Below are 20,122 nucleotides of genomic sequence, written 5' to 3'. Positions count from 1 at the left end.
CGTACTAACTTAACCGTGTTCCGATAAAAATGTGTTCAACGCCGTTGATGGAGGTATTTCGAAAGAAAATTATAATTCTTTACGAACAGATATCGCTCGCGCATTGTTCCACTTTGTTATCGGTTTATCACGAAATATTGATCTTGACCGAAGATTCTTGTAATAAATTAAATTTATACTTTAATGTTACCATTTGTCTGATAAACTGCGCATCACCAACGAAACAACGTTTATTGCAAGCAACCAAAAATCTGTCAAATTTAGCCTAGATAGGAAAACCCTAGAAATGGTAAGACAGGTGTATCAAGCGAACGTTAATCGTCCTTGACTCGTCGCTGCCATCTCAGGATGTCGAGCGACCTCAAAGAACTTTGTATTCTCCTCACCCCACGTTTCCAAGAACATCCACCGCCTCTCTGATCCTAACACCCTCTACAAATTACAGTTCGGTCAGAATCTTCCCTCTTTCGTCTTACACATCCCTTTGTTCTTCTCCATTATCTGTTCCGACCCGACCACCTCGATCTTTTCAAAGAACTTTCCCGTCTTATCAATTAATCGAACCTGACGTCCTAACGACATCGAGAAAGATACAGCCAGACAGCAAAGGGAGCGTTTCGAAGCTAATAGCAGACAACGAAGAGGAGAAACTAGAATTTAGGGATGATCGTTGAAGGGTGCAGGTGGATAGCAGCCCACGGAGTGGAAGCCGTGGGGTAGGAGTGTGATCGGCCGATGTAGGTCAGCCGAGAGTGTTGGCCCCTTTCGCCTTGACACAAACACAGGTTATATGGATCTCGGTACGGGTCAGGTTACCGATGCGCGGAACTCTTGAAATTCTACGAGGCGAGGGCGCACGCACGCACCCAACGCTCACTCGCCTGTTCTTTCTCTATTTCCACCGATGTACGTATAACGCGGCGTATTATCCCGCTCGAATTATTAATCCCATCGTTCACCGTGAAACGAGCACAAAGAACGCTGCTACGGGACGAAGCATCATCGAGAGCCGACCGACCTTCCTGGCTGTTCCAGACGACACGGCCACCACCACTACGCTCCAAACAAACGGGGACAATTAATTTAATCGATCGATCCGTTGCGCAGCGCGGCGCGCACCTGCCGCGAACAAATTTTTCTTCCACCGCTGAATTTCATTTCGAATCCCTCTCCCCCATCGGCTACCACATCTACCGCCTGTCTTTTAACGATCCACTCGGCGCGCTTGATTTTTTCCGCGACTCGTGTCAAGGTTAAATCAACACGAGCTCACCCCGCTTCGGCCGTCCGGGTTTTTGCGGCCGGTAACCGGCCAAGATATTACACCGCGCCTCACCGGTGCGTCGAATAATGTATGGATAATCGAGCGCCTCGGCTTTTCATTTCGAAGCCGGATGAATCTGTTTCGGATGAAACGGAGCGAAGGCAGAGCGAACGATGCCGATTAATTAATTCGTTCGCAGAGGCAGCCATCGTACATGCCTATAATTTAAGTCTGACTTTCCAATTCTTGTAGCCATCTACAGGCATGTCACATTGGCGAATCTACCGATTTAAACGAACGAATCAACGACACGTTGATTTAATTGTTTCAAGAAATTTTGTCAATCCAGTCGAGCCCTCGTCATGCGAATTCTCTATTATCTACGTGTTTCGTTATTTCAATGCGTTTTGCATATAAACAGTACAATTATCAACAAAAAGTTTTTTTAGCGATAAACGATATTAATGGTGAAGAGCTGATGCATCTTCGTGAGCTGTTACACGGTGACACATGCTTGGATGGACGTCGAGCAAAGATACTATACAGGAAAAAGTCGAAGGTAATATTAGGACAGATGTAAGATAAATATACCAGGATGCGGTAATTGCGAGTACATAGCAGGATGAGACGATTGTGCTAACGTAACAGGATGCGATGATTGTGCCAACGCCGATATGATAGGACGGTTTCAATGTGACTTTTTTGATTAATTATAATACTGGTGTTATCTGTGCTTTCAATAACGAGTTAGAACACGAATGTAACGACGAGATTGTTCGACATTTTGAAGCATTTGAGGCTTCAAAAATAAGGGTGTAATGGTACGAGGCACGAGACTTCAGCTACTAAAAAGATTTGGAACACATAAATCCTTAACGGAATCATATCGAGTTTCATTGTTCGTGGTTGCCACTATTAATATTTACGTTCTTGCATGGATACACGAAGACGAACACAAAGTTCTATAACTCGAGATGTCCTTTATCCCAATCCCAATGTCGCCCGATTAGCCGAGATAACTCAAGTTTTATCGTACTTTGTAACTTTGTTCGTTAAACAAACGTTCTTTGATTCTAAAAAATTTCAGATTATTAAATATACGGATATACCGTTATAGAGGTCTTGAACGTGCAATCGAATTATACCGCGTAGAAAAAATTTTAAAATCTTCGAAAAAAAAACATGTATACACAAGTGTGTAGTCAGATAAGATGCGTACACGTAATAGTAAATCTTCGTAAAAGTAATCAGTATGCGACGAGGAAAACTTTGGAGCCATATTATAAATTTCGATCTCTAGTTTAACTTCGAGTTTCAAAACTTGCAGCGCGACCAAGAACGCGCGCTGTGTCGAGTTCGAAGAAAATTACTCAACTTATTGGTGATAGATACGATTCCTCAAACAGGCTTTCCAAATTTTTTAGTAGCAAAATTTTGTCATAAATCGTTGCAGTCCATATATATTATAGTTTTCTATAGAATTTACCTTCCGCTATAAAGAAGAATAATTCTGTCTAAGACAAGAGCCGGCGTCGATGGGGTCTACCTTTCTTGAGTAGCACAGCCTATTGTGGCCGTAACGATATTTCAATTATTCGGCCGTGTACTCGAGAACACACGCGCGTTCATTGACGCAATACGATGCCAATTGTGTATACGATTCTGGCGTTTCAGCTGAAGAAACATTTCAGCGCCATTTCGTCGTCTCGAGACCCTCGTGCGTCGATTCCTCTTTAGTCGACGATCGAATCGAACGTTAGAATTACGGATGGCCGAATTTTACGCTAGAACTATCGACGAATAACGTTTTTACCAAAGAATTCGCAATGGACGGAATGCGAAAAGTTATATAATTCAAGGAGAAAAGTAAGCTTTTGTTCGTATATTTCGTGAAAAGTCATCCTCGAAACTGGACCTTACAAAATTTCTACGAAGATTTACAAATTGATGACTTTGGCCATTCTGGTAGTTCTACCGTTAAAGCAACTCTTCGAGACAACGAAAGGAAAGAATGCTCGTTTTTATATTTTTCTAGTAGATATATAAATAAACTCGTGGTTTGATTAATCCGCCATCGATCAAATTTTACGATATTTTACTTCGTTTTACTTCAAAATAGTTGAAATATTCGCGAGGTTAAAACACGGATCTTTTTTCACATAGCAATGGCAAGATAATTTTATTTGATTACTTTAAAATTGTAATCCCTGAGCTTCCAAGGTCTTGAGCTCCTTTTTAACGAAGTTACTGGTTTCCTAAAAATTCAGGTTAAAAGGATGTAAAGACAAATTCAACGACGTTACGTATAACGAGTTGTTCATTGTGAAATATGTATTCAGAAGTAGCTATGTTGGACCCTATATAGAGAGAAATATATGCATATTCGTTTTTATTTAATTTTTGCAACGTATGTTGGTACTATGTAATGCAAAGAATAAGTGTATGAAGGGAAATGGTCTTTAGACGAATCTTTAGGTTTATTTTATCGCATTGTTTATCCTCTTGTTCATTTTATTTTCGATTCTGCATATTTACAAATTAATTTTACCTAGCACACGATCGATGCGACTACCAATCACGTTTATACGGTCTCAAAATTAAACTCGACCAATTCCTCGTAAAAAGCACATTTATTTTTTACTCAAGTCGAAAATCTAAACTCGCCAACTAAGATTCCTCGTCCGGATCAAAGACAATCGGTTGCTGGTTTTCAATTGAATTGGCGAATTAGCGAACGCTAAGCGACGAGTAGTAGCAGAGGTCGAAGATATATCGGGCAACGAGCAGTAGAAGCAGCGTTCTTGAACTGCCAGGAACAGCAATGTGCTTCCTGTTCTCGACGCATTACCGTCAGTTTCATCGGTGGAATCGGGATTATTGCGAGTGTTGCTGCACGCAGAGCGCTCGTTCGAACGGCGACACAGCTCTGTGCTGGATCCAGCCAAGGGAAAACTGAACGATACGTTCCGTGAAGCGTAATAACGTGTAATTAAGCGTACACGGAGCATGTGACGGTTAGCAACGCCATAACAAAGGCAGACTGAATAGACACGTTCGAGCGGCACACGCGTCCTCTCGGCTTGTTCGTATTTCATATGTGCGTACGTATATACATGCATACATAGGTACGTACGTACGTGAGATAGACGTGTACACGGAGCATGTGCGTCGCGAACCTGTTCCAATGCACCCATGACCGTGTCCGTTCGTGTGAGCTGCCACGTATTCCCCTGCGCGGTCCGCGATAATATGTGTCAGGGTCGATGATTTATCACGGAATTTTGACTGGGCGGACTATGGTCGGCTGGAGAGCCTTTCTTTTCAATTTGCGAATACTCACGAGCGTGGATGTACCTGATAATTACTCGAAATACTTTTTCTTCGAACGACACATCAGGCTCGGTATCGCGTCATTTAACGTCGAAACAAAACCAATTAATTGCTCGAGAAAGAAAAGGGGCGAAAATAAGAAGCTTGGAAACACAAAAACCGTACGAAACCTTCCTGTGTCTTTAGTTTCGTGGAATCAGCGACTTCCAATAAACACGGAAACTTTTGCGTAAGATCGCGGTGACCAGCGAACGGTGATTAATGTCACCGAAATGAAATTGGTTAATCCTTTTCCCCTTTTATTCTTGCTCATCGTTGAGATACAGGCGAGGCACCGGAATTATCAGCTTTCAATCAGTTTTTTAAGGGTTATCGATACGAACGATGTTCATCAGAGCCGAAAGGAGCAAAGTACGGATCGAGTTAATTGGAAATTGCTCGGTTCGTTTGCGAACAACGCGAATGACGCGAACAATGGCCTGGTAATTCGTGTGACGGCTCTTTAAGGCAGCTTTTGTTAAAGAAACGCTGTCACGAACAACGGAGACTACCCTTTCTAACGAGTCTCTCTGTTCGTTTCGAACATCACGCGAGAAATACGAAATCAACGAGCGTTTGTTTCGATTTATTTCCATGTAGAAACTTTTGACACAAGGACCCAGATATCCTTCGCGTCACCAGTCTCTGCTACACTTCCGGTTTAACAGCCCAACTTTTAAAAACGTACAACGAATTTGGCAAAGATTCGTATAAACTTCGCGTCGTCGCTTTTTGTATATTTTATCGCAGATCGGATTATGGAGGTTTAAAGAGTTCTTACGAAAGTAAGTGAAGTGAAGTGAGAATCGCGATATACAGAAAATAAACGAGAGAAATGCGTAACACGAAAAGAAATACAGCTAGCCCGGAAAAGATACTAATACTATTTGTTCGGACTGATCGATTCTTTCAATTCCTTTTGTTCTTAAAAATGGTATCTTGCTAAAGAAATGCCTAAGAGGGTGCTATTATCATAAATCTTCTCACAAAAGAATCAATTACGCGGATAGAAAGATTTGTTCGTTAATTCAAGGCGAACTCCTTGAATTTTCATGAAAGCGCGATAAGATCGTAACACGAGTACTTGACATTCAGATGGTATTCTAATATATTGCCCTGTTTCTGCAAATTTTGCGAAACGACGCTACGTAGATAATCTCTACCTTTCGGATAACTTACGATATTACTTTTCGAAAAATCTGTATCCAATTAACCTTTGCTTCGTTGTAATAACGAGAGCGGTTACTACTTTGAACGAAGTTTCGCCAAATGTCGCGTCGTAAAATGTCAAAAGATTGCTAAAATCAATTGCCCTCTGCGATCTCGCGTTTGAATAAAAAATCACACAAACGCGTCAACTATTAAAAATATCAGCTTCAACTCCTTGGAAGTAATACACGTAAGTGCAATTAAATGTACGATACAGCGCCGAAGATAAACCGTGAATAAGTCAGTTATCCATCGTTCGAAATAACAAAAAACGATGTAAATTAAGTAATAGAGAAATACAAGTGGTTATCGATAAGAATTTGCCATCGGATAATTCCAAACAAATTCCGAATGATCTAAAGTGCGGTAAAATTGAGACAATCGACGTTCTATCATATTGAAAGTAACTGGTGAGTAACTAGTACGAGGGAAGCACGGGAGAGTGGCATAGCGGAACCGAGCCCCAATTTCCGAAGGAGACTCTGAGAAGTAGCGCAGGTTGGCGGGTGCAGGGACGCGGTCACCTCGGGACGTTCACCCCGTGCAGCCAGCGCACTCGATACACCCACCCCTGTCTGCGTGTGCGGGGGCGTATGTATACACGTTGAACTCGGGTGGCGTCCCGCTATCTACGACCCACGGCTTGCAGTCTGCCGTGCACGACCGCGGCTGTACGAGCTCTCCACCCTACGCTCTCTTCTTTCCACCCTCCCTCATTTAGTTATTTTACGCGTCCTGTAATATTAAGATATACACGTGTATGCATATGCAGGCTCGTTTTCGAAACATCGTCCTTTTCAAATAAAACATTCATCGTATTTAGTACGTGTCACTAGTTGTAGTTGGAAATAAATAAGAGGCACGATATATTATTTGTCGAAGTTATACACCCGTGCGATAAATCACTCCGAACTATTATCTCGGATGGCACGCACGAAAATTTCACATGCATCTTACAAATGGTTCCACGAGCCATAAATTCATAAAGCACTTTCGTAGAACGTGCAAAGTAGAGTTAGAAAGTCGCGGTCTAACAAACTGGTTCCGTGGCACGGAACCATCAATGAAAATTCTAATTTCTTAAATATAAATAGCTAAATACACGACTTTGTCTCTTGCGACGCAGCAAGATAGTAGAAATATTATTTCTTTAATTATTTTCACAATAACTAGATAAATTTATTTCCTTTACGTTCGATGCATTTTACCGTTAATCTCGATCTACGCGATTAAAATTTATTCGTATTGCTCGTGCTTTCCCTCCTCTATGTTGCGATTATATATTTTCAAAATTAAAATATCGTGATTTTATACATCTATCGCTCGAGAAACGATCAAAGGCGTGTCAATTATTTTTAATTAATCGGTTGAAACTCGAACACCTTATACGTATATCCCTGTGCAATCCTGTTGCCAGAGCACCCATCGCATAATCATTCGCAGCTGCATCTCTCTCGGCTTGTCCGCGTTTAGCCAAATGCACGACCTAATTATCGGTGCATCGATCGTAACGATTAATCTGACTCGTTCTTTTGCTTCTTTTCCTTTCCCCCTTCTCTCCTTCTCGTCGTTTTTGTTCCCCTTTAGCCCCGGAAACGAGCGGAGTTGGGCTCGGAAGAATATTTCTCGAAACGGAAAACATCGTTTGACGGACGAAACAAGGAAGTTCCTCTGCTCGTAACAGTTGCTCGAAACAGCCGGTGAATCCTCTGTAGCCGAGCAGGATTAATGAAAAATCACAAACGGAAGAAAGACGGGATGATCAAAGATCAAAACCTTCTTTTCTTTCTAATCGTAAATAGTCGGAGACTGGATTATCGCGAAATATCTTTATACGCTTTGCTTGAAAAATTATATTAGCGGTGTGTAGATTCGAAAACTATGAAAAGGTAATAGCCAACCGAAATGTATTTAAATACGAATAGGAAAGATGGATTACGCGTTCGAGCGTTCGTGACAGACGACCGTGGGAAATTTACACCGGACGAATTTCCGGTTTCTGTGATTTACACGGTGGTCAGCTGAGACAAAGTTTAAGAACATCCACAGAAGCACGCGTGATTGCCCGAGGGAGGGCCGTCCTCCTCTATAGAGCTACAAAAAACGGCCTTGATTAACGATCAAATCGATTTCCGGGGAAATTTTATCCACTGTATTTTATAGAAACAATTTGTAACTCCGAAAGTGTCGTCACGATGGAGAAACGTTTCCGAAGAACATTTGCAGCTAGCCCTAACGCTTCGATTTCGGTGGATTTTTATTAAAACTCTACTCACTGTTGGAACTTCGTTCTCTAGTTATTGTTAAATCGACAAGTTACGGAGAGAAAAATTTATTACCTTCTTTTATCTTTTCTTTTTGCTTCGTAGGGTGGAAAGTATTATAACGCGTTAGAAGAACGTCCTACTGCGATCCTCTACTATGAACCTTCTAATTCTTTACCTCCTACTACAGCTCCTTTTTTCCGCCTAAATCGGAAAAGTTCATCGTTACCCACTATCAGCGCCGCTAGATCAATTATAGATAGAAATCTCACAGTGGAATGTTTAGATCCTCGATTAGGAAGACGATATTTAAATACAATCCAGGGTTTACGGATAATCTCGCAGATATCCGACATTTCTATTTGAACTTTCTACCGGTAAGACCGGAAGATAAGCGATAATGGTCCATAAAAGTGACTTTAATTAATAAACAACAGTTGCGCTTTCAATTAGTTTTGCCGTTTCTCGCCGATTCCTTTCCGACCAAGCTAAATCACGATTTAGTTTACAAATACGCGTCAGTTAATGAAAGTATCTGTAAAATTTTGTTTACACGAATTTGATAAATACAAATAGAACATCTTTTGATAGAAAATAATGCAAGTTAATAGGAAAATTAAAATATCTATAAATAAATAATAGTATCTGGCAATGGCGTGTAAATGAAACGTAGATCGAAAGATGCTAGCACGGAGCCTAAACGAAACGTAATTATAAATAAACTACGAATAAAAACTAAAACTAGGAAAAATTGACCAAACATACATACCTAATCTGATTCGTCTTTCTTGAATTCTTCGCTTCCTTGACGTTTGACACGAATCTTACATCGTACGACGTGGTTCAATCGATTATAATTGATTTTAACGAAGATAAATCGTGCGTAGGTGATCGCGATAGTCTCACGTTCGTGCAGCTACTTAATTGGGTTGACTCTTTGTTTGATTTTTTCAGGCGTGGACGATTAAGCTATCGAAATAGGATAATACCGGTACTCGAGCACTGCCCTGAATCGAACAAAAGACAAGGTCATGATCTGGACGAGTGCTACTTCGATAAAACTGGGCTCGAAGCACCAGGTACCGATAAGTATACACAAATTTGAAGAGATTCGACGTTCTTCAATTTTCATCTATCTATCGATCAATTTGCAACACGAGCGAATCCAATTTTCATTATCTACGATACTGTATGTTAACAAATAATTTTCATACGGTATCTATTTCCACGGAAATATGTATCGTACAGATCGACATATTTTTCGCGGAATTGCGTGTTAAATCACGTAACATTCGACGAAAGGAAATCGTTGAAATTCCCGACAAGATCCTCTTAACGAATTCACGAAGATAAACGAGATCGTCTATTGAAATATTATATACCTAGTTGTTTAAACCGAATATTACTAAAATATTACAAAGACAAATAGCATGTAACAAGTTTAAAATAAAGATATAAAATCGATACGAGTAAAACAACGGAATTAGCGATTATTTTATCATTTGTAGAGGCAGAACGTGCGAAGAGCAAAGAAAAGGATAGCGTGAGAAGCGATTTTACGAGTTATCCGTCTCGATGGACGGCGTGATCGTTCAGCCTCGAAAACGGCGCGTCCGCATTTTCCACGGCTCCGGCTGAATATACGTATGTAGGTATGCAGGTACACGGGCACACTAGCGTTCGCTTTGAAATGGAAATTGGCAGCGGTCTCGGGATTCTAGACTAACGACACGGCAAATCGAATTACCTGCGCACAGAGTCGATCATCGGAACACGGCGCGGCTGATTTCGCCGTTCGGGACCGCTTAGCCGTGCATTGGCATTCCCGATGCGTCAATGTATGCGTGTTCAGAGTTCAGAGGGTCTTTCGAAGCGAACAGCCACGTTAATCGAACCGCTGGTCATGAATTAACGAAAACGTTGCCAAAATTCTATTTTTCAAAAACGTTCCAATATGTTGCTTTAATTTCCAATTTCCGATTTGATCGAAAACGCATCTTAAATTTCATGTAAATTCGAAAGAATCTTTTTTACTAAAATGAAAGAAGCTCGGCGGTCGATTTAGAATAAAAAAGCAGAATTTATTCGTGTCTGTTCTATTTATCGGTCGGCTCTATCGATTCGTGTTTACAGATTTCTCGAAATATCGTTCGAACATCCCCGATATTTCAATTTCTTGCCTCCATCGGCATTTTGGTTCTATGAAACGAAATTTCTGGACCACGATGAGTGTCCTTGGATCGGGATCTTCAGAGATATCCGCGATGAGAGTTCGTCTTCGGTTATGTGTTTGGCAAATACTGTAATGTCGAAGGACGGGAGATATTGAAATACTTTTGAGCCGCATACTCCAAGCAAGATAGCTTCGCAGTATTTTAATAAAACGATGCATGCGAGTGATGTTAATCTGTTATAGCATATCGATTTTATTAGGCAGATGCTAAAATTATGGCCGTTTCTGCGTGGAAAATCTTTATCGATATTTAAGAATTGACATAACATTGACGAATCGATAGTTCCAATACTAAACAGCAACGTACACGTATCATCTGCGTATTCAATGATTTTTTACTCAAAGTGACCATAAATACTCGACAGTCGTATCTTATTTTCCGTACCTTGCAGTATTTTCCTTGCCAATAATCGTTCCGACCAACCGCGGAAATTCGTCGCTCAACGAGAACCTGCTCGTTTTATAGACGAGATTCATCGCGTTATTATGCACCGATTACCAGTCAAAGGCAACAATTGACCGATATCGCTATTAACGTAATCGTACGCGATTACACCCACCCGCCTCGTTTCCCGTTTAACCTCTAACGTTAAAAGCCGCTTTCGAATCACGGTTACAACGTAATTATAACGAGCTTCCGCGGATTTGCATAGTTTTCTAAACCGGCAACCACGAGCTCGACCTTTGAAATTGCGTTTCGCGCACCCTTTCGGCAAGGCGTGCTTTCGAGACCAGTTACTAGAAGTTCTAGCTACCTTCTTTCGGGTGTTTGAAGAACGTTTCGAAAAACGACTGTTTGCCGACGATCGTGCTGAATTAAACGAGCTCACTTTTATTGCCACTCTTGACTTGAACGATGAAAACTTTGTACGTCTGTTTTTTATGGGTAGACTGCGGATTTTTATGCAGCTAAAACGCGTAAAAATATTCAAATAGTCAAGTACACAGGAAATATGTCATATCGCGTAAGATATATGGCAAATTACGTAAAATACGTACACACGACACACGCATATAAATTACGGAATATAAATCATATTATTATCTACATTTAATTATTATAATTTTCGTTACAGTAAGTAACAGTAGTTTTTTTCCAGGTTAGTAAATCGGTATCGTTTGTCTAATTTAGAGGCAGAAATAGATTGTTCAACGTCGCAAGACGTAATCGGGGTTTCTTCTAGTCCTCATACGGATCTATCGTTCGGAATTTCTGAAATTTTCGATATCGTATCGCGATCGGGAGCTTTCTTCGGAATTAACGATCAAACGATTAAATTCCTCTCTTATCAGTTTGCTAAAAGAATCGAGTATGCGCTTGATGGTTTCGGCAAATTCTATTTCTTACAGCAATCATCTTCGACATTTAGCAATTATATTCGAACAGCTGAATCGACGTCGTTTATGTAAGATATGGAAAACATATGTAATGCGAAAAATATATATTTGCATAAAAGTCCGCAAATTTATGGGATGTTTACGAAGCCTACTTGACAAGTCTAGTTGAGTGGCTCGGAAAAATTATAAGTAATAGATATTTGTTTTCGTAAGTCGAACTTACTAACTCTTACCCTAATCTCTTATGTCAGGCACTCTGAAATCGACAAACATTTTTACTAAATAAACACCATCCGGACCACAGTCCTCGACAATAAATTACAGAGCAAAGATGCAGGAGAAACAACGCGGACAATTTCCAGCACGAAAATCATCCCGCGGAGACGAAACTTCTTCCTGCCATGGAGCAATCATTTCATTTTGGGAGAAAGAGAAAGCTCTTTACCACCACCCACGGCGAAAGAACCACCTCGAACACGAGTTCAATTTCGTTATAGTCTCTAGGTTTCTTTTAGGAGAGTAAACAAAGGGATCTAGAAGAATTCGCTCATTCCGTGTAGACGATATTCTCGGAAGGAAATGATACCCTCTGATCGAACGGTGCATCTTCCTCTTCCGCTACTTAATCGATACGAGTCATACGAGTTTCGAAACAATTATTTAACGATTAACCGCTCTGTTTTACTTTTTAGTCGAACGTTAAATTCCTATGTAAAACGAGGAGAATTCTACACGAACAAGACTGGCAACGACGATGTTCTGCTTTAAATCGTATAAATAAAATTGAGCAAACGGTGTAAAAGCGATCGATAGCTAACCAAGATTGGGTCTACGACGTATTTTCTCGAACTTAAAATTTTTATCGAATTTAAAAAAAATATTTGTTTGATCGTTTACACTTGTAACTCTTGACATCGGTATCCACATCGTTTTCACTGGATTTTCAAAGTTTAACGTTGCAAATGTCGCGTTCGATCCAAGAAGGAGATAGGGGGAAAAATTGAATAAAGTTTAAAAGTACTTTCCTCTGATAAAAGCTGGAATGAAAATTCTTGGATTAAATCTATGTTGGAGAAGTTAGAAGCGACGTATCGCCTTGAACTCGAACGTCAAGTAAAATCGATGACTTAACTCATTTTGCATTTTACAGCGCGAAGAAAGAACCATATTATTCTATATTGCCCAAGTAAATAACTATGTTTAAAGTTGTACGTTAAATGTTACATCGAAGCTGTTGGTGTGTACTTGGATAATGGATAAGGAAATCTGTCATACGTTTGTCCGATCAAACGTTTAAATTATTAAATAAACGCTCGGATGGACGATTATCTAGAAAATTGGCTTCAATCGATAATATATATCTCAATGAATCTTATTTAGTGGACGGTGAATTTATAATTAGATTACAATTATTTGTAGAATAAGGAACGATCGAAAATTGTGAATAATTTCGATATCGCAAAACGACGACAAAAGACGAGTTTACTAGATAAAATCGAGGAATTGTAGCGAAAATAGTTTACACGGTGAACAAGTCGGCTACTCCGTAGGAAACACTTGAATTCCTCGGAGAAAACAAACTGGCGAGGCATGTTGGCCGCGCGAGTGCGTGCTAATGACGTCGTTAGTCGTGCGACAATGCGACACGCTGACAATTGGCTGCTCTGGAGGCTCACGGCCGAATACCGTCGTCTCTATCGCAATTATCGCGACCTTTGCGATTCGAGACCAGATGAACCGATCGTCGTCCCTCGAACGGAACTCTTTTCTCTCAATTTACTCGCTGAAAAGCTACCGAACGAAAATAGCGAACGAAAAACAAATTATTTGATTCGGAAGCAACTAGAATCGCTAAGGAACATGGAAAGTTCTTGCTTATACGGAGATAAAAGAACTATTAATTCCACCCGACGATGGAAAAATACGATCGATCGAACGATGCAAAAGCACGGCCGATCCTCTACCACGTTTCGATCGTTACGATCGAAAAAGCTTGGATAGCTCTTCCGCATAATATTTGTTGTAGGATATTTTCTATTGATAAAAGGTATGATACTCAAACACGAGGAAGCGGAGGTAAAGATGACGATAAAACAAACATCTGACGATGAAAGTATTATCGATAGCAAATACTTCGATTCGGAATAAGATATAGTCCGCTAAAGCGGGAAACGACGATGATCTTATTAGGTTTCGATAACCTTTAACGCCGCCAGCGACAGCATTACGGTCCTAACGTGGATAATAAAGTGGATACAAGGCAGTAACGGTGCCCGTTCGGTGAAAACAAACGATCGATGCGAAGGAACCCTCGGTGAATCTTGGTAAATCTCGCTGGAACACTTTATCCGCGCGCGTTCCTGCTTCGCATTCGCGACACATACCTCCGAAGACGCGCAGAATCGTAGAGACGACCCCTTTACATCGGTGCTCGCCCTTCGATCCGGTTTAAACAACCGTAATTAGATGGACGTTACATGGGATACACGCACGTAACAATCTCTAATCAATCGGACGATCTACCCTCGACGAAATTATATTTACTGCTCGTTATCCTTTGCTTCGAATCGGCATTAACCGACCCGTTTAATTAATCGTCGTTAAATCGATGAAGCGCGCGAGCACGAGTCTACAGAGGAATTAAGCCTTCCTTGGACATAAATTTGGCAACGATCGTGATCCAGCCAGCAAGAAATTGAAAAAATTTGGCTTTCTGCCGCGTTTATACACAAACAGCCCGACAGAGTCCCTATGTTATATTTATAACGATTTGAACGCAAAATGGTTGAAACGTTTTGAAGGCAAATCGGACAAAACGTTGCATTAAATTATCGAATCGTTAAAAATATATTTCAGGCAAAAGTGCGATAAATAGATGGCTGAATCCATCGCGTACGCGAGCGCAAGCCTGCGAGAGATTAAAATTACTTTCGAAAATAAACCCGGTGGGGATCAGAATGAAGCGCACGGGAAATTGAAAAGAATTCACGAGCTTTTCTTCGAGCTATGGAAGGGGTAAGTTTCGCGCGATTCCATTATAGAATAATTTATTCGCAGTTACTCGAGATGAAGCTGTCGGCCCTTGTGTGAAATCAGAATCGCGATACGCTCGGTGCATGGAGCGTGAACATGGCCCGCTCGAGAGGATCACGGAGGGATCGATTCCGTACTGGCAAGGGAACCCCGCCGAGCACGCTTCCACCCCCGTGACCCCCACGAGCTCGATCCAGAGAGTGGAGGCCCCTGCAACGACAAATCGACGCCGAACGAATCGCACCTTGCCTCCCCTTTAATCGCCTTCGATCCAATTTTTACCTTTTCTCTCCCACCGCTTCGCTCGATCACGCATGATCAATACTCGAGATCGGTAGCAGAGTTCCTCCGTTCGTTATACGATATAGTTGCCCGTATTAGATTCGTGTGTACGCAATCGTACAAAGAATCGTAAATGTAACAAGAATCCGCTTTTACGTTTACGATTTACCGTTTATCGTTTAAGAGAGCAGTGGATGGTGATTTGTAAGTACCGAATAATCTTTATAGAGAAAATTTTGCGCTATAGTAGATAGGAAGTTGCGATTGATCGATTTTTCGAAATTCGAGTGGTCGCGTCAAGCGGATTAGGAAAAATATTGGTATAGAATCTTTTGCTATCGGAGATCCTAATGGATTAGACGAATAATTTCGAGCTTTTACATTAACGTGGAACCTTAATTATTCGAACCAATCGTCGTATACGTCATATACAATATATAAATATTAACAGATTTCGGATAGGTATGTAAGAACTTTATGTTTCTCGCCTTTGTGTTTCGATAATCGATCGCTTCCTTAATCGGTGTTCTAATAGCCGAGATTCTTTCGTATATTTCGGATTTCTCAATATTAATAATCCTATGTATAGAATAGATTTTAAACGCCCTTGGAAAGCCAGCGATTTCATTAGTCCAATATAATTAAGCTCTCACAACCCAAGATCTATACCAAACACCCCTTCCCCATAGAACATTTCTTCGCACTCGCGAATCATTCTACGTAAACTTTACATTCTCGGTCTAATAATTTTAAAATCTTCTGCTCAAATACGAAGCAAGAGAACGACATTGCAATGTAAATGAATACTGTGATATTTCGGTACTCACGGACAAAGATGTTGCTCATCAGGGTAGCAGGCAGGCAGAAGACAATGACGAGGACATCGGCGACCGCGAGATTGACGATGAAGAAGTTCGTTACAGTCCGCATCCGCGGTGACCGATACACCACGGCTATGACGAAACTGTTCCCGATCAGACCGACGACAAAGACCAGAACGTAAGCGACACAGTAAACCGCCGACATAGCCATGCTGTGCCTGTACAGCCGATCGGGAATTTGTTCAGCGGTCGAGAGGTTCGCCGTCTTGCTGGCGTTCAAAAGTCCACTCTGCTCCTCCATCGATGTCCTGGGATTGGTCGTGATAGCCTCCGCGATCAGGTTGTTCAAATAATCGCCAAGATCGTTCCTCATCTGCAAGAGGGTACCCGTGGTCTGTGGAATGGCCGAAACGGTGGTAGGCGGGACGTTTCCATTGTTGCTTCTACGACGCGTATCAACGTCAAACTCCTCGGAGTCCGGCAGACGTAGCGATGCCATCTCCAAGAGAGGAGACGGTGGTTGCAGCATGGGTAACTTGATCGCGAACCGTTGAGTCGACGTTGTTTCGACCATCGGCCGAGTTTCGCTCTCTCGATACCGTGCTCGTTATATTTCCCTTGATATTCCGCACCGACGACGTCGCGTCGCGGTGTCGACGACCTCGGCTCGCCCGAGTTCCGCCTTCACCCTCGATTACGTACACCCCGTTCACCTGATCGATCCGTGTATCTGGATCCGCGCTTCCCTTTCCCCTTTATCGTCCTTTTTCGACCGATTTTCACGATACCGTGGTTGGTGTTTCCTTACGTTCGACTTATCCGTTCGAAGAATATCGATGCCACGCGACACTCGATCATCGAGACGTCGTTGGATAGGAGACTCGCAGACTGTTCCAAGAGATTCACTGGAACCGGACGGATGTCATAACCGAAGAAAACGCGCGGGGACGATGAATCGCGAGTATTTAAAAATATTTTGGTGGAAGAAGTAAGAGACGATCAACTAGCACGTGTACGAGAGCCTATCGAGCTTCGGAGCATCCCCTCGCGGAAAGACTGTGCGATATCGAGCGCGGCGGGAGATGTTTGTTTCTTAACTTGTTCGATGAAAACTTTGTTCTGGTAGTTGGTCGATAGCCTCTGATTGGGAACGGAAGGTGAGATAAGAGATAGATGGATGGAGGGAGAAGTGTTTACGGAGGAGATAAAGGTGGAATATCGAGTGGAACGGGACACGAGATGTTCGAACGTGTGTAGCGTGATCCACGGAAAGGTGTCCCGGCCGAATGCTGAACGACTAATGAGCTTGCTTTAGAAGACGACTGTGAACTGCCGCGAGATGCACCCGTAGCGGCGAGCTGTCTGGCGACGCGCCGTCACTGCGCAAGCGTTACCATCCACCGGCACATGCACCCGCATGCGAGCTACGCCGCGATCATCCTAGTGGCGTACAGCTCGAGACCGGGAAGTAGCAAGATTCGAAGGATTATACGAGGAATTATACGCAAAGGACGAAGATAAGAAACAGAATTAAAGGATCTCATCTATAAATTGATCTATCGTGATCGGAAATGGGCAAGTTCTACAGGCTCGATAGTGTGAGGATTTAAAAATGATAATCAAAGAAGATGTACAGACGTGAGAAGTAAATATAAAAATCAAAGGGACAGCCAAGACGATCCTTCAATTGCTTCGGGCAATTTATAATTTCATAGAACTATAGAGTACAAAGGATTTTTTGGTTCAGTTACAACGATAACAGAATTACCGGTAAATAAAATATTTGAAGATCTGTTTTAAAATACGATGTACCATGCTCTGATACAACACGTTTTATTCCATACGCGCTTTCATATATTCTACCCCTACACGGGTTCCTTCAACTTCGGAGAAATCGCAGCCATTTAGCCACGCTGACGCCACGATGTATACTCTGTAAAACTTTGCTTTACAAACACGACAGTCAGTCGTACGATAGTCGAAAGTTCCTTCGCTTCCTCCACTTCCTCCATTACGACTTTTTATTTCTATGTTCGCGATATTGGTTACGACCGTGTTATTTAAACGTAGCAGCCTTCAACGAATTTATCCAATAAGTATCGCCTTCTCTTCCTTTTTATCGGCATGTAGTGACGATGATACTTCGCGTCACCCTAATAACGAAAAATATCCATAGGAAGAGCGAAGGAAACAAACAAACTGGATTAGAAATGACCAAACTTCTTGCGATTGTCAAACGTTTTCCTCGTGAATGCCTACGATGAACTTGTATAACTCGGTTTCGAAGAAGCAACTTCTTCGGAGTTTCCGACACGACGGTAAAAGATTTCGTTCGGACGAAGACTTGGTTATAATAATAGACACACTGTTGTCCGAAATACTTTCAGCACTGATAATGGAACATAAATTTCGTTTTTTTAGTAGGAAAAAGTAATCAAATAACGAACATTTACGAAATTATGTAATTCCTAAGACTCAAACTGTAGCCGAGATTTATAAAAAGAAAATTCAAGCATTTTCATACAAATATTGGTAGGAATAATAGCATTAAAAATTTCTTCTCGATATTTAATTTGGATCTATGGAGTTTGCCATCGTTTATGCTATTCAAAACATATTTCTCTCTGTCAAAATCGATTTCCTGCAAGAAGAGAATACAAAGGAAGAATCGCGTGTCCATCTAACGTCTGAACGCTCAAAGCATAATTTTCCGCGTCTAACCGCTCGAGATCTTCTAGCCACAAAGAGAGTTATAACGAACTTCACGCTGTTGAAAATCCGCGACAATCGTCGTAAGATTTTCCTTATCGTTAACATTGTCACTAAAAACCAATAATTCTTCTCGCTTAATTTTTCCACGATTAACCTTCATTATGAGATATTCGCTATTCTTGTAAAAAACAAAAAGGAACTATCGTCGTCAAACTGTTCGATATCGCAAACGATGTTTCCTTTTCGTTAAAACTTACAATGGCGTATCATAAAAATCATATATCTTTCTTTAACTCCTACAACTTATTCTGGACATATTTATCGTTGGCATTTTCAATTTGTAAAGCTCCCAAATTTTCCAACTATCATCCAACTACCTTTTCGAAGTTTCGTAAAATTTTGTTCGTCGCGTTATGTTAAAATACAGTAAGTCCTATGCCAAAGAGCTCGCCTAAATTCCAATAACCTTGTTTCGCGTAAATTTGAACGACCAGTCTCGCTATTTTCTTCTATTCTTTGTCAGTGTCTCAAGCATAATGTAAGCTAAACCTATTGTCAAAGATAATGATTAGATATAGAGAGAGTATGCAAGAAGTATTGTCTTTTCCATTTGTTCATGATAGATTTATTCCTCTGTCGAAGGACTCGAAGGTTCTGCTCCGCGTGAATTGCAATGCGATTCTTTGATTTGAATTCAAACAAGTATTGTACGTGTGCAATATGGCGACCGCTTAAAATCGAAACGACGCGACGTTCGAACATTGAACTACCAAATTTTTAAATATAAAACTTTCTACTCACTGTATGAAATAACTGGAGAATATAAGCACCTCGTAAGTCTGCGGAAAGAGCTTTTAGATTTTGATAATATCGATTAAAACACTGAAAAATTACACAACAATCAAACACGAAACCACACGTTACGCACATCGCACTTCAAGTCGTTAAAACTACTCTGCGCGCGCATCACGCTTCAAATTGCTCAACTGCGATAGGTGCGCATTATCGACCACAATGTCGATCGTAGAGACGTACCGTATCGGTTCTTAAAATCATCAAAAAGAAACAGTACCGCGAAAGTAGTGTCGTGTCGTAAACATGGTTTCTTTTCCGTTGATTTTACTGCTCCGAACAATCGAATTGTCCGTCTTTTAAACAACTACATATGTACGTACTTGTCTGAAACAATTTGTTGATTTAATGCGGAAAATATTGGTTAGGTTACAGCGGTTTACGGTGAATTCGTGTTTTCAAATATTTGGTTTTGACAAATGAAATATCTAAAGACGTATGCTTACGTAAGAATCCATGTATTTGTCCCGATCCGTCTATAAGAACACGCAACCGCGGTTTAATTGTGGAACCGTGTTAGTGAATCGGTGGTTTAAAAAAGTACTCGTTAAAATTTGTACGCGCATGATCAGGTTAACCAACAAGTCGAACGATGCGTAGCGTATATATTCGCTGGAATAATTAATCGTCGAGCAAGTTGCGTGCGCAGGAAGAGTCCACAACATTGGAGAATGTCAATAACAGTCAAACTACAGAGCAATGGTCGATGACAACAAAACATTTTAAAGGGAGACGAATTATATCG

The 20,122-nt window shown here is 41.2% G+C and overlaps 1 protein-coding gene across 1 annotated transcript in view; it reads right to left on the bottom strand.

Moving 5' to 3' along the window:
- The window catches only part of LOC132912006 (neuropeptide SIFamide receptor-like), a 59,882-nt gene extending 42,700 nt beyond the window's left edge, over positions 1 to 17,182 (bottom strand). Inside the window, exon 1 of the mRNA XM_060969087.1 lies at positions 15,820 to 17,182. Within this exon, the coding sequence (XP_060825070.1) occupies positions 15,820 to 16,387 (568 nt within the window). The 5' untranslated portion in view covers positions 16,388 to 17,182. The remainder of the gene's footprint in view (positions 1 to 15,819) is intronic.
- Between the last annotated feature and the right edge of the window lie 2,940 nt (positions 17,183 to 20,122).

The sequence above is a fragment of the Bombus pascuorum genome, chromosome 11 (genome assembly GCF_905332965.1).
Source record: "Bombus pascuorum chromosome 11, iyBomPasc1.1, whole genome shotgun sequence".
Lineage (NCBI taxonomy): Eukaryota > Metazoa > Arthropoda > Insecta > Hymenoptera > Apidae > Bombus > Bombus pascuorum.
This window is presented reverse-complemented; position numbering and strand designations above follow the sequence as displayed.